The 15419-nt window shown below is 47.9% G+C and overlaps 1 protein-coding gene across 3 annotated transcripts in view; it reads right to left on the reverse strand.

The window, feature by feature from the left end:
• Positions 1-539: 539 nt before the first annotated feature.
• The window catches only part of SMOX (spermine oxidase), a 51435-nt gene continuing 36555 nt past the window's right edge, over positions 540-15419 (reverse strand). For all 3 annotated transcript variants that reach the window (XM_051798215.1, XM_051798216.1, XM_051798217.1), the window contains exons 4-7: positions 12474-12647; positions 8894-9593; positions 2307-2467; positions 540-1025 (exon numbers count right to left, since the gene is read on the reverse strand). In XM_051798215.1, the coding sequence (XP_051654175.1) occupies positions 888-1025; positions 2307-2467; positions 8894-9593; positions 12474-12647 (1173 nt within the window). In that variant the 3' untranslated portion in view covers positions 540-887. The remainder of the gene's footprint in view (positions 1026-2306; positions 2468-8893; positions 9594-12473; positions 12648-15419) is intronic.

A 15419-nucleotide genomic window follows, 5' to 3' on the forward strand; every position in this document is an offset into this window, starting at 1 on the left:
GCTGCCTCCAGCCCTGGGAACAACAGCACAAGGATGTGGAGCTGCTGGAGAGAGTCCAGAGGAGGCCCTGGAGATGCTGCCAGGGCTGGAGCCCCTCTGCTCTGGAACCAGGCTGGGAGAGCTGGGGGGGTTCCCCTGGAGAAGAGAAGGCTCCAAGGAGAGCTGAGAGCCCCTGGCAGGGCCTAAAGGGGCTCCAGGAGAGCTGGAGAGGGACTGGGGACAAGGGATGGAGGGACAGAAGAAAGGCAAATTCCCCCATGGAATTATCAGCAGATTTCCTGAAGCACAAATGCCCACAGAGAGGTGACAGAGTTAAATATGTGACACAGAGTGGTCCCTGTGTTAATCTGGACAAGGCAAATAAGCTGTGCCTTTGCAGTGCAATTCTTTGCAGGATTAGTTGAGATCAATCAGTACATTGAGTATCCACATCTATCTCAAGATTATCCTACACCAAAATCTGTAGGAAGAGAGAAAACCCCTGCTTCTGTAACATTGAATAAAAGATTTTAAAGTTACCAAACGAAGCATCCAGGAAGTACCACAGCACCCAGTCTTTTTATTACAACATTTATTTTAGTATAGAAGGCACTTACAATACAGAAAGAGAAACAGAGAAAAAAAAACATATGATAGGCACCAAAAGTGAAATTAGAATTAAAATGACAAAGAAACGGTTTACCAGACCAAAGGAGCACCCTTCCCCTGTTAACAATACAGCACATGGAAATGAAGCTATTGATGACTAACATTTTTAACAATTAGGGGGTTTTATTTTTTAATAGAAAAGATAAAGGCTGTTCTACTGTGAACTGAATTAAAAAAAGAGCCCCTCCACACACCTGCAGGAGGGTCTGGGAGGTGTGGTGGTCACGGGCAGGGCTCTTTCAGGTCCGGCACTGCAGGAGGTCCTGGTACATCTCAATGAGACGAGCAGCCTCTCTCTGCCCAGACAGCACAGCACCGTGGGTCGTGGAATAATACTTCCTGTGAGTGGCCTCCCCCGAAAACATCACCTGCATCGGCTGCAGAGGACGGGAAAAGTGGCACAGCTCAGCAGAACTCACTGGAAAGCAGATGCGAGGCTAAAAGGAGACAAACCTCCCTGTGCCCTCCCACGTGGAATCGTGGTTTGGGTTGGGAAGGACATTAAAGCTCATCTCGTTCCTCACCCCCTGCCATGGGCAGGGACACCTTCCATTAGACCAGGTTGCTCCAACCTGGGATGGGGCATCCCCATGGGTTGACATCTGTTTTGGAATGTTGGCACTCCAAATTCCAACATGGTGTTCCACAAGGACAGGTCCCAGTTCCAGGAACCTTAATCAAACCTGCACCTTTTCCATACCATCTCCTCCCTTTGCTCCCCTAAATTATACCTCAGCCTTTTAGGCATTAAGGTAATTTTTCTTCTGGGCAGCAACTTCAGAAGGAAAAAACAGTCACGTCTCAAAACCCAGAGAGTGAGACACGGTGTTGTATCTCTTACACCAACACTTGCTACAATTCCAACTCAGCTCCAAGGCAGAAGTTTCAGGTACCTCTCTTCCCTGGGAACTACACAGAAGGATTCCTAAAGCTCCTGCTGCTTTTTTTTAAGTAGAATTCTGCACTGAATAAAATTATATCTGCTCTGGTGCAGGGAACAGACTGGGCAACTGCTCGGAAGGCTGCATTTCCATCAGCCTTTGTCTTTGGATTTGGACACGTAACCCTGAATGATGGGGTGAATTTGGCTAAATGTGTTCCTGCTCGTCAGCTGAGCTGTGGTAACCATCTCCATGTGTGCTCCTTGCTATATTCAGAAAGCAAAGGCACTGTCTGAGGAGAAAATCCATCCTCCCCTGCCAAGGACTGGGCCTCCCTCAGCCTGCACTGCCAACACAAGAGAGATTTCCTAATATGCACCTCTGACACATTCAGACCTAAGACACCAGCAGGGGCATGTGTTTAAGAACAAGCTTTAAAACAGGTTAACTCGTGCTTTTTTAAGGAATTCTGAACTGGACAATAAGGCTAATGGCCATAAAACACAGAGATCACAATTCCAAAAGCCACATGGATGAGCAGCTCTTGATAAACTCAGGGAGAGAAGGCGGGAATGCCGGCATTCCAAACGTTAAAGGGATAAAATCCCACAGACGCCATTCGTTCAAAGGGGGTATGTACAGCTTAAAAAACAGGAACACACACTACTGGAAAGCCCAGCCAGGGACTGTGTTTTTCAACTCCCTCCCAGAAAACTCACTTCCCAGTAAAAATCACATCAGTTTTGCTGCCACGGCCCCAGTTTGGGCCACACTTACAGGAGTTTTGGAGCTCTCGGCGTAAGGCAGTGGTTTAGCGAGTTTCTCCACGTCGGCCCCACTAGACCCAACCTGGGTGTAGGAGTAGGATCCACGGAAGTGGGGGTTGCTGCCCCAGGAGGACCGCAGGATCCGGCGAGGTTTCGGAATGTTTGGATTCCCTGGGGGCGAAAGCGGAAGAGAGAAAGTGAGGCTGTGTGCAAGTGTGCAAGGTGTGGTCTGATAAATTCGGTCTGATTTATTGGACATCCATCCTAACAGAGCCTGCAGGTTACAGGGAAGAGCCCCCAAACCAGATCTCTCTTCTCTTACTGAGTTCTAACTATCTGTATAACAGAAACATCATCCCTTTTAATCTCAGCTTTTCCGCTTTCCAGGGAGGTGGTGGAGTCCCTATCCCTGAAGGTGTTCAAGAATCGACTGGACATGACACTCAGTGCTGTAGTTTGGCTGACAAGGTGATGGTTGGTCAAAGGTTGGACTCGATGACTGTGGAGGTCTTTTCAAACCTAAATGATTCTGTGGTTCATTTTGGGAAAGATCATTAAAATGTCTACATTCCTGAAAGACTGGGGAGCTTCAGTGAACCCTGGACATGGTCTAGCTGAAAATACAGAGCATCTCCTGCTCTCATTTGTGGTGGGGAGACTGCTTGTGATGAAGCACATGATTGATCTCACCAAATTTTAGGTATTTAACTGGGTGCCTAGTCTGAATTGGGTTTTTAGGTGGTCTTGAGAGAGAGATGTACCTCCAAAGAGAAGTGGGTAAGGATGCTAGAAGGCAAATCTTCATTATGTGGGGGCACAGAAAAACCTGTCAGAAAGTTCTCAAAACCTGCATTACTCATTCCAAATGCAACCCAGTTGCCCCCCCCCACAATAAACTTAAATTCCAACAGACCCATTTTGTGGAACACACACAGCATGGAAAGAAGACTTTTGAGGCTGGAAGTAGGATGATTTCTAGATTGCTGTAGGATTTTCAGGACCTCTAGATGAGGGGCACTGGAGTGCAACAGTGATCATCAGCCACTGCTCCCATCCCAAAGAGCACAGGAGCACACGGGATCCAGGACTGCAGCCAAGGCAGCCGAGCACCAGCTGGTGGCAGAAGAGGCCCAGGTACAAATAGAGAGAGCCAGGTATAAATAGGGAGACCCCTTGCTAGGCTGGTTTGGGGCCATCTCAGTGTCACCCATTCTGTTGGAGTCCCATGATCATATCTGGCTTGGCAGGAAAGGAATGGGGAGATGGGACATGAAGAATTCCAATGAAGAGAAATTCTCTCTGCGGGAGCCAAGATCCACCCTTGAGGCAACTTTGAGGCAGTGGTGGAGTCCCCATCTCTGGAGGGATTTAAAAGCCATGTGGAGGTGGCACTTGGGGACATGGGTTAGTGCTGCCCTTGGCAGTTCTGGAGGAACAGTTGGACTTAAAGGTCTTAAAGGGTTTTTCCAACATAAACCATTCTGTGATTGTAAGAGACTGTCTCAGGAAGGAAGGGTTTGGAGACATGTCTGCATCTCACACAGATCCTCTGCCTGCTTCAGACTCTGACTCTGTGACAACTCAACAGGTTCAGCCTGCTCTGAGACAACCCAAATTCCCCCACTTTCTTCATCACAGCTTAAAGAGGGAGACATCCAACTGTAAAGACTAGTTAGGCCCTACACTATTTAGTTCTGCTAAACTGTTATTTAGCTGTGCCTTCAATTCCCTGAAATCAGGAGCAGGTTACTTCCCTGGTTCAGCTGCTGCTTGCAGGAATATTGTGTGTCAACCAGAGTTATGGAATACAGGGCTGGAACAGAGCAGAAGCCCTTGGATGGCCTGCCCAGAGTACACTGTGAACACTTTCTAACCACCAGCCCCCAGATCAAAATATGTCCCAGACTAGCAAATAAATACAGGCCACAAACAAAACACATCCTACAAACCAATGTTGTTTCAGGAGCAACAGCTTCGCATAACAAAGCCTCTAAAATATGCTCCTCCAAGACTCTTCAAAGCAGGAATGCCTGGAAGTGGAAAGCCCAAGGGAGTCTGAGAACAGGGAGCTCTCAGATGTGTCAAGGAAACAAATCATGGTGTTTTATTTTTGAGGGCTGTGGGAAAGCCCAGGAGAGCACATCATGGAAGCCGTCAGACAACAGACCCCCAAGCAGGGCCACCCATCACCCTGCACTGCACAACAACAAGCAATGATGGATTTTCAAATCAAAGGAGTCTCTGCAGAGGGCTGGGGGTGCCTCTTCTGTAGCTGGTGTGTGTTTCCATGTCCAGGTACCCAGAAGAGTCAACAAGATGTTGATAAAACCATGATTAACATGAGGAGCACCCTCATGAGATGAGGGTTTGTCAGCCTGCAGGTAAGGCCACAGGTCTGTGAAACGGCTGAAATTTGTTCACAAAAGGGCTTGTAGGGCCACCAGCCCAGTGACACAAACCCAGCAGTTGCTGGCCTTCATGTTGAACAGAGCAATCCTCAGACTGGCAAAAGCACCAGCTTTGTCCTTCTGCAGTGTTTCCCAGGGATGACCTCACACAGGCAAACACCAGCCTTCCCACAGGGAATTGCTCCTCACGTAGCAACTCCATCTCAAGGGAGACTGCGGCACAGACACGTGAAGTGTGTGGCCTCGGGCAGGTGGCAGAGCTTCAGGGAGGGATGTCTGAGCCAGCTGTCAGTGTGGAGCAGGGGAAGGAGCCTGGGCACACCAAAACACAGCTGTACCAGCTCCCAAAACCGAAGCCAGTCTCCCTCCCCGGCTGTGCTGCAGAGGCACCAGCTCTCATGAGCTCCTTCCAGGTTCTCCAGGACATCAAACCACGTTAGCAAGACCCATGAGCCCACTGTGCAACCACTGTACCCCTGCATTCTGCATTTCTGCACCTTTTAATGTCAGCAACTGCTTCTAAGAGCAAGATCAGGAGACGTGCACTTCTGCTGCAGGAATAGAGGAGGATCTTGGTTGAAACATGTAACATGAGCTCTGATCCTGAACCATTGTTTGCAAGACAAAAACTACAGAGACTGGGAGCCACACTCCTTCAGGGAACATATTTAATTGGACTTAATCTGCTCTTAAATAGAGTAAACACGTACATGCCTTTGCCTACAGATAAAAGTAACAACACAGATGTGGAAACTTCTCAGTTTTCACTGTCCAAAGAGAGATAAAATGGCTAAAAAAGGGATCTTGGCCTTCACTGAAGTAGGAGGGCACACACTTTTCTGCCACAGATTTCCACTTGTGCAGCTGCGGAAGACAAATCCAGATGCCTCACACAATCCCATTTTTATTCAGCTCCTGGGAGGTGTGACTACAGAGATTTATTAAAATCAACTCACAGATCCAGATTAAGACACCCCTGAGAGCAGGGATCTAAGATCCCATCAAGGGAGATCTGTGGTACTACTCACACAATAGGAACTACAACCACCAGAGAGACATCGTGGTACCCCAGACACCCACATGGGGCTGGGAGATGTGAAGCAGAACCTAAAAGAGATCTGTTCCCCTCTAGATAAATAGCTGGAGCTCAGAGAGGACAACTCAGGGCATCTCCATCCACAGCCTGACAGGCTCCAGTGATTGAGGCCTGCAGCTACTGCCTCTGGCTTCTAACTCTTGGAGCTCAGCCAACAAAGACAGCAGAGCAAGACTCCTAATTGCTCTGAGGTATTCCATTTAATCAGATCCAGTTGTGAAAAGCAGTAATTGTCGATGGTTCTTAGGTCAGAACAATCCTCAGGGCTTTTCACAGCAAAGCCAGATAATCTGCAGCCTGCAAGTGAAATTTAAGGTCAATTCACAGAGAGGGATTCTCAGTGTGAGTCTAAAAGAACAGATTTAACTTAGGACTGGCATAACAAACTCTGAAGCCAAAGGAAAGGCCACCACGGTCAACAGACTGGGAAAACACAGCAGAAGATGGGAACCCACCTGGTAATGCATCAATTCTTTCTTTGAAGAATAAGAAGTAAGAGTGTGGGGGATTTCATACCCAGGACATGAAAGGCACAAAAGGCAAAGTGAACATTAAAAGGCTCAAACTGTCTACTTTCATTACTGAATATAAGGCTCCCTCTATACTCAGTAGAGAAAAGCTGCTTCAGAAGATGTCACAGAGCACCAAGTGAGGTGTGGAAGATCTGAGCTGCCTTACGGAAGATCCAGGCTTTCCACTGAGCTTAGGATCCTGGTAGGACTAGTTACCTAACTTGGTTAACTGACTTATGTGAACTTGAGTGGTGGGAAAGGTTTAAAAGCTGAGTTTGGTGGTGTGAGTTGGACCAGAGGAGTTCAGCCGTGTTCAGAAGTGACTACAGGTGCATCACAGACAGCAGGCTGCTGGTCCAGCTCCCTCTCCCACTCCCAGTGGAACAGATCAGCAGAGAAGGCAGGAGGTGCACGGAGAGCTGAGCACACTTCTGTTATTTCAGCCAGCCTGGCACCTGGCCCAGATCAGCCCTGAGGTACTGCTCCTTCTGTGAACCTGCTAGGGAAAACGGGAACAAGGGCAACAGGACAAACCCAGCTCCCTCAGCCAGGCAGTCCTGCAAAGACCTGTGAAAAGGTTTTCTACGAACTAACAAGTTTTTCTGGGGCAGAAAGTGGAACAGCTCATGCTGTGTAATGGGTGCTCCAATAACAGGTCTTCTTCTGTTTTGAACAGCAGCAAGGCCACCTCTCAGCTGATGCACAAAATGCTCCGTGTAGGGCAAGGCCCGGTAAATTCAGTCTGAAATTCTCCAGGGATAAATATCCCGGGATTAGCAGGGGGCTGAGACAGAGCTCACCCTGCTGAGGAATCTGATGGACAGCGACCAGGTGCAGCATCAGCTGGAACAGCAACTGCAGCACATACCCAAGGACCCAGAGCCAACATATTTCCATCCTGGGAGGAAGAGAGGAACATCCAACACACGCAAACAATAACACTGAACGAGCCCAGAGAGAAGAGGGAGAGAATATTCCCATGTGCCAAACTGAGAAAGACCCCGAGAGCCAAACTCCCACTGATGAATTGAGGTGTTTTGTAAAAAAAAAAAAAAAAAAATTAAAAAAAATTTGAAACAAGAAACGCTGCAACAAACAGGGTTGTTTGTACACTCTGGGAGACGTCAGCACTGGAACAACTTGGCCTGAGAAAGAAGAGCCTCCTGCTATGCCTGCCTAGAGCTGCAGTGGCCTGCTGAGGTCAGAGGGAAGAAAGGTACGTAGGAACTGACGTGACACGGAGCGTAGGGACACCCAACACCCAAACACAAACAGCTCCAGCTGAAACAGGGGGCAGGTCTGAGCATTGCATTAGAGGCTCTGAATCCAAACTCAGGATTTCTGGAGAGAGTGGTAAAATCTAAAACCTCTTTTGGCAGTGGCCAGTTATGCAGACAGTTCTCAGATTCCAGGGCCCTTTCAGGAAAAAGGTTCTTCCCCCGGAGGGTGTTTGAGCACTGAACAGGCTCCCCAGGGCAGTGGTCACAGCACCAAGGCTGACAGAGCTCAAGGAGCATTTGGACAACACTCTCAGGACATAGGGGGATTCTTGGGGTGTCCTGTGCAGGGCCAGGAGTTGGGCTGGATGATCCTGATGGGTCCCTTCCAACTCAGCACATTCTGTAATTCTATGATTTTTCTAGATCTCCATACTGTTGGTAGCAAATGGTCTGTAAGGACAGGGGAAAGCTACACTTGTGGAAGCACATTTCTCCAGTTAGTTGGAGGTCCATGGAAAGTGGTAAGGCTGGAAACCCACTGGGTGTTCAGATTTGGCTAACACAAGCTGGCAGAAAAATATAAATCATTTAATCACAGGATGCACCACCTGAAGAGTACAAACCACATCTAACTGTGGAGGATGCTGCTCTTGTAATCATGTATAAATTCAAAATCCTTATTTCAAAGCTGCTAATAAGTCCATCTCTATTTCTTTCAGCCCTCAGAGGATCTCTAAGACCTCTGCAGTATTACTAGTTTTAGCAATTTCATCTTGGATTTTCTCAGTATAACAATAACTCCAACTGCTGCCCTTAATGTGATGTGTGTTCAATAAACACGAAATCTGTGAAGTCCAGGAAGGTTTAAGTGATGCACCCAGAAAAGGGGAGCTCTCAGGATCAACGGATTGTTTGAAATTTAGGCTGATGAGATTTCCACAGAGCTGATATTGAATGGAAGTCAGGGATGTGATTCAACCACATCTCAGCTGATCTAAACTGGTTCAACTTCTGAAAGAGCCCTGCTGTTTTCCACAGCTGAGACCAGTCCTCAGAGGTACCAAGTCTGACAGCTTCAGCTGCTGGAGAGTTATTTGTGTGAAGAGTTATTTGTGATTAAATAAAGCAGAGGATGTGGAATCCTCAAGCACTTCTGCCCACCACATCCTGAGCTGGTTATCAGCCCCCCTGTATATAAATAGCTCTCAGGCACACCCAAGCAGGAGCTGTGCAGGGAGCACACGCACGTTCAAAGGGACATAAAATGCCAAAGAACTAAAAATGACTTTAAAGCATTTCCTTCCTCGTGGTTATCCAACACCCCAGCCCCACGCTCCCTCTCCCACCAGAGCACGGCTGACCTGTAAATTTACGTAGCATTTCGGTGCAGGTTTCTGCCACAGTTTCATCATCACACTTCTCCATAATCAAAGCCTCTTCTCCACAGATCCAGCCACTGAGGACGTGGCCGTACCTCTCCGGTGGGTACAGCACGTCAAAGCTGCAGATCTTCTTGTACCACAGCTCCTCGGGGTAAGTCAAGCTCTCGCTCTCTGCCTCATCCTCCCAGACAAACTGGATGCTGTTGCATTCAGAGCTCCAGAAAGGCTCTTCGAACTCCAGGAAAATCTTGTCAGTCGTATTGATCCCGAGCTTCTCAATGGCCATCACCTTGTCCTCGGGCAGGCGGGGGTGGAACAGGCTCTCGTGGCGTTTCTTCAAGACTCCCAGCGACACGGTCACGATGACGTGGTCAGCTGGGATGAACTCACAGTCCTCGCACTCCACGAAGACATCAGAGCTCTTGTTCTCCTCAGGGAGGTCACTGTTGTGGTCAGCCACCCTCTCAATCTCCTTGCTGACCGACTGGTTCCAGTGGATGCACTTGACCGGCTTGCGGAGCTGAATGACAGACTTGGGAATGGAGCGGGCCAAAATCTCCACAATTTTAATGAAACCACAAGGAATGACATGATGAGCCCCAGGGATCTCGGTCCATTCCCCAAATTCACTCAGCGAGACTTCATCCATGCTGTGGGAGCTGCTCTCACAACTCTCTACCTAAGGGAAAGCAACACAAAAGCAACATTGCCACAGAGCAACTCCTTTTGCCACAGCACAACGTTTCAAGGGCACAGAGGAGCTGCACAGGATGGGAGTCCTGAATGGCACTCCGAAACCACGTTATTTTTGCTAGTAAAGAAGTGCTTGGCCACAGGATCTGACAACAATCACTCCTTAGCCTTCCTTGCAACCAGAGAAACCATTTTGTCATGGTAACGAGCTTGGGTTGCACTGCCACAGTTGCATCATCCAGAGGTCAGAGACCAGAAGGTTAGAGCCCCTCTGCTCTGGAGACAGGCTGAGAGAGTTGGGAGCGTTCAGCCTGGAGAAGAGAAGACTTTGGGGAGAACTTAAATCACCTTCCAGTGCCTAAAGAGAGACTGGAGAGGGACTTCGGACACGGGCACGGAGGGACAGGACAAGGAGTGATGGCTTTAAACTGAAAGAGGGTTGAATTAGATATCAGGAAGAAATTCTTGACTGTGAGGGTGGGGAGGCCCTGGGGCAGGCTGTGCAGAGAAGCTGTGGCTGCCCCATCCCTGGAAGTGTTCAAGGCCAGGTTGGACAGGGCACGGAATAACCTGGTCTGGTGGAAGCCATTTCTGCCCATGGCAGGGAGGTTGTAACTAGATGTTCTTTAAGGTCCCTTCCAACCCAAACCATGCTGGGATTCTGTGATTCCATGATGTCTTTGCTTCTGGACAATTGTGGGTTACAGTTCTGACTCTTTTCTATCCTTTAAAACCCACTCCACTGGCCAGGGATCGGCCTCTTGGTGCTCCTACAGCAGAAGCCGGAGCTGCGTTAATCAGATGCTCGTTCCAATGTTAATAGATGTTCCCATAAGGAGCCATGAAAATCTTTTGGCAGCTCCTTCTGCTGTCTGCAGCTTTCAGCGTGCTGTCAAACAGTCAGCAATCAGCAAACTAACAATCTGCTGGAAGTGAGAGCACCCAGCACAGAAGGAACCGAAGGAGACGGGAAAGGGAAATGCCAAGATGTAAGACACGTGTGTTTGATTCCCTTGATGTGATTACCAAAGCTTTAGATTCATTAACCTGTTGGTTAATGTGTGTAGGAGTATTAGGCATAGCCGTAGCTTCCAACAATCCCTGGAACAAAGGCAGGATGTTTGGGCTGTCTTGTGATAAGCTTGTAATGATAATCCTGATGCACGGGACACAGTGATCTTAAAATCTTCACCGGAGTCACAATCACTCACACACTATAATTCTTTAAGCATTTTAGGCAAAAGGAACATTACAATTCCTTGCCTCACCCTTTGACCCATTTTCCAGGCCTTTCCAGAATTTAATGACTATGTTTAGAAGCCTGATGAGCCTAGACCCTCTCCCTGTGGAGCGTCCTGGTGCAGGGCAGAATCTCTGTGTTGGGATAAGGTGTCAAGCGAACGAGTCAAGGTCGTACCAAGTAGTTCACAGGCTGCTCCTGTGACTGCAGGGACAAACAGGTGGTTTTCCCATCCTGGTCATTGCTCAATGACTCCTGTGGAGACTGAGTGAAGACCCATCCTCAGAATGTGCTGTGGTTCCACCCCACCTGCTGGCTGAGTGAGAACTTCCCAACACATCCCCAGGGTCAGTTCTGCTGACCCACAACACAAACCTGCACCCCAGGGCACACAACAGGATGCTCATCCTGCCTGGATGCCCCAACAGGACACTCCACGTTGTGAAGTTAAACAGTGATGGCTGTTTGAGTCTTTCAACCATGAAGCCAAAACGCCGGAGGGAAAAACAAGCAACTACCAAGACTATACTTTGCCTGAGACCGGTTAATCCCCACTTTCTCATCTGATAGTCTTAAGTATGAGAAGCTTTGTTGTTCTCAGGTATTTACACATGAGAAGGGATTTGCAAGACTTGCAGAAAAGTCTCTGGCAACCTGTAGCAACCACAGAAGAAACCACCAGGCAAACAAGAGCTGTATCAGATGACTAACCCTCTCTGCATGGATGATCTTGCCTGGATAACACAATAAATAACTTCACATGGCAACTGTGGAGACACCCTGTGACACAAGTTTTTGGGTTGGGACACTGAGATATCAGGCTCAGGACACCAGGCTTCAAACTTCAGCTTTATCACAAACCTCCTGTGAGACTCTTTACATCTTTATTTCTATTTCCTTTGGGTTCCCACTGTAAATGGTGAACTCCATACACTTCCCCACATGACAAAGTGCTGCCTGCCTCCCCTGCCTCATTTCAGGAGATTTTAGGTCATTCTAATTGAAACAGAAATGGTTGTTACACTGTATTTATGGAGTGCTGCTTGATGCAGCGTTAAGTCCTCATCCCACAGAGAAGTCTTTTAGCCAAGGCATCAAGGAGCTAAAAAGAACTAGGAAAGCCATAAGGAAAGGTGATTAGGACATGAGTTTATACAGTCTACCTTGGATTTTATTGCTTTACCTTCAAAATGCTTTCTGGGGACTTCTCCAGCAAATTACTAGTATCAAGATTACATTTCTTCTGGTCTCTGAGATATGGACAGAGGTAAAAAACACTCAAGCACAATCATGTGTAAGGCACAAGACAAGACACTGCTAAAAGACCCTGACAATAAAGTAGCTTCAGGTGGTAAAAGAACATTAAATCACATCAGAAAGTTTAACAGGGCCTAAGAAAGCCACTTCTAATTAGAAAGCTTGGAGTTTAAGGTGAAAAAAAAGGAGTAAAGGCATTGTTTCTTTCAGCCCATTGTCTCTGGATCTGCCTCAGGAGGAAAAGCTGTCAATACAAACACAGAAAGCAATTCCCCAGTGCTGGGCAAGGCTCTGCCAGGTCCCGAGGTTCAGGATTTGTCTGACCGTAGTTAAAACCAAAAAAATAACCCCAGTGGCATGCACACATACCTTCAGGTACTGCTGGATCATGGCCAGTTTCAGCCTCTTGACGGCCTCCGTGTCATCCGGGTCGGCCTTGACGCGTTTGCGCACGACGTCCCGCGTGAAGACGCCCACACTGTTCTGGCTCTCGGCATTGACTGGTTTACCTCGTTGGAAGAACTCCTGAGTCAGGTTATAGACCTGCCAGAGACAGGACAGAAGGATGGACAACATGATTCCCAGTAGAACCCATGCCCCGAGCAGGAAGCTTTATCCTCCATCCCAACCCAGCGCAGTCAGATCACCTTCTCCTGCCAGCAGAACCCACGGGCTTCCTCACATCTTCTCCCATCTCCGTGTCTCAGGTGCAATCCCAGGCTGCTCTAACCTGGCACCAGCCCTTCCACCTTCTCCGTTATTCAGAGGGAATCCACCAGAGTGGGGGAACTCAGTTCCATAGTTATTTTTGTATTTTTCCATGAAAAACAGGAATCCACCAGCACAGCAAGGGAATTCTGTGTGCACATGTTTAATTTGTTGAGCACAAGACAGGTATAGATCCGTGGAAAACAGTGACACCTCTAGAGCCCCCCACCAGGAGCCAGCCTGAGGAAGACTCACAAAGAAAAACCCATTGTAACAAATCATTCTTTTTTGAAGAAGATATTCCTGACAATTTTTTAACCCCAGTTTTCCACTCAAAAAGCAAGAAAACACCATCCACCTCAGCCCTCTGCTTGTGGCTGCCTGGAGTAACCTGTACTTCTGCCTAACGTTGCCAGAAGAGCCTGCAGTTGTGTCACGGCCCTTCATTTCCATGGAAAAACTCCAAGGAATCTTTCAACACAGGAAAGCTTTCAAAAGATGCCTCTCAGAAGTGCAACTCATCCCATTAACAAGTTGTTTGTCCAGAATGTGTCCATTTACATCACGCCACAGGGTGCACAGTGCTCTTACCAGGAGAGATGACATCCCTGCTTGGCGAGTTTTTCCTGCCAAAGATGGCTTGATTACACCTTTTTTGGAGACAGATTATTTGGACGTGCTGAGAAGTTGAACCCAACAGTAAACATCTGGCAGGAAGCTGGCAGAACTGTGGCAGCCTTGCCTTCAAGGGCTCCCAGAGTTTCCCATTCCCTGCTGATAGGGCTAATCCACCGTGTTTTAGGTTCCTTCCACTCTGATTCTCCCCGGGAGCCTGATTTTCCTCTTGGGTTTTAGGAATAAAGCGAATTTGAGGAGGCAAAATAGAGGGATGATGAGGAAAGGGAGGTGGTGAGGAAAACTGCACAGCAGTGGTAGGAGTGAGAAAGAGCAGGTCTGTGAGTGAATGGAGGAAGATGAGTTGATAAGGTAAGAGATGAGGAAGAAACTGAAGAAGAAAATAAGTGAAAGAGTGAAAAAAAAAAAGGCGGAAATAAACTACAAAACCAGAGAATAATTACAAGAAAAGTGAGTGGAACTGGTGAAGACAGAAAAGAAATGCAGACACTGGCTGGGACACAGCCCTTCCAAGGAGACTCCCACTCAAGAAAGGTGGAGCCCAACGCCCGACATGAAACGAAGGCTTCCAGCAAAGGAAATAGTGCCTTCTCTGTTCCCCAGTGCCAAAAGCTCTTTGGCAGTTTCAACACCCCATGGTTCCCAGGTTCACTGATTTCTGAGGCCCCAACCACTTCCAGCAGGTCGGAGCTGCACAGACCTTGCGTCAGCACAACCAGCTCAGCTTTCATAAGCTGATTGCGCTCTGTAAGCAGATAACACAGGCACAGGACAAGCAAAGCTGTGCTAAAACCCAGCTACCACTTGGCCAACAGGAGGAGTGAGCCTGGGTATGTTTCTGTTAACCACTATATTCTTCTCTACCCCATAGAGAAAAGGGCAGAAAGGCCCAGTTCTCCATGCTGGAACCATCAAGTGAAGTCTTTCCTGTGTGTGCCATCCCATTGATCAGAGAGCAGGTGAGTTTAATCACCATCAGGATTTCTTATTTTTTCTCAGAATCCCCATTATTTCCTTGCTTTCCAAGTTCAAGAAGTGTTTGGACAATGCCCTCAGACACGTGGTGTGATTTTTGGTGTTGTCCTGGGCAGGGCCAGAAGTTGGAGTCAATGATCCTTGTGGGTCACCTCCAGCTCAGGATATTCTGTGATTCTTGGGGGTGCTGAACCGTTTGATGAAGAATGGAAGGCAAAGCTGTCATAAGCAAGAAGCACAAGGAGAAATAACAGCAAGTCCTGCATTAAGAGATGAACTGTCAGAAAAAAAAGAATCAAAAAGATGCTCAAAATGTATTCTTTGATGTACACGTGCAGCAAACACATCCTGTATAAGAAACTATGGAAAAGGTTCAATAGAAGCCCTCATTTAAGGTAGATTCCCAATGAAGAAGGAGCAGAATTGTGCTGTCTGGAATTGGAATTCCCTAGGCTTTCTTTACCCAGGTGAGAAACTGCTGACAGTAACAGAAAGCATCATCATTCCTATGGGACCACCACTGAAGTCACTGGGAACAGGCACTTTAGGATTTGAAAACCCATCCTCCTTCAATCATTTTGGCATGATGTGATGACAGCAGGGTTCATGAGAGAGTTCATGGGGGCTTTCTCTCCAAGATCCTGGTGAAAGGCAGCATCAAGAATGACCTGGTGATGACAAAATATCCACGCATCCAAACCCAGAGCACCACGCCCAGCAGCAAGGGGGGAGCTACACCACACACAGTCCAGACTCCTCCATTTTCAGTTATCACATACCTGGATATAAGCAGGTAGCAAAAACAAAGACCAGACTGCATTAACTCCCAGCTCCTACCACTGGCAAACTCCTCTCAGCACAGTGAAGTAATCACTTCTCACTCTCAAGCTCCTCTGGGTTTGGGCAGGCCCTAGAAGCCTGTCTGAAAAACAGCAGCAGAAGCAAAAGACACAGAACACCTCAAACAACCCTTTATTCTCAGCAGATTTCCTTCCC

Source organism: Manacus candei, unplaced genomic scaffold (assembly GCF_025592945.1).
Source record: "Manacus candei isolate 608988 ecotype Guabito, Panama unplaced genomic scaffold, ASM2559294v1 h1tg000048l, whole genome shotgun sequence".
Taxonomy (NCBI): domain Eukaryota; kingdom Metazoa; phylum Chordata; class Aves; order Passeriformes; family Pipridae; genus Manacus; species Manacus candei.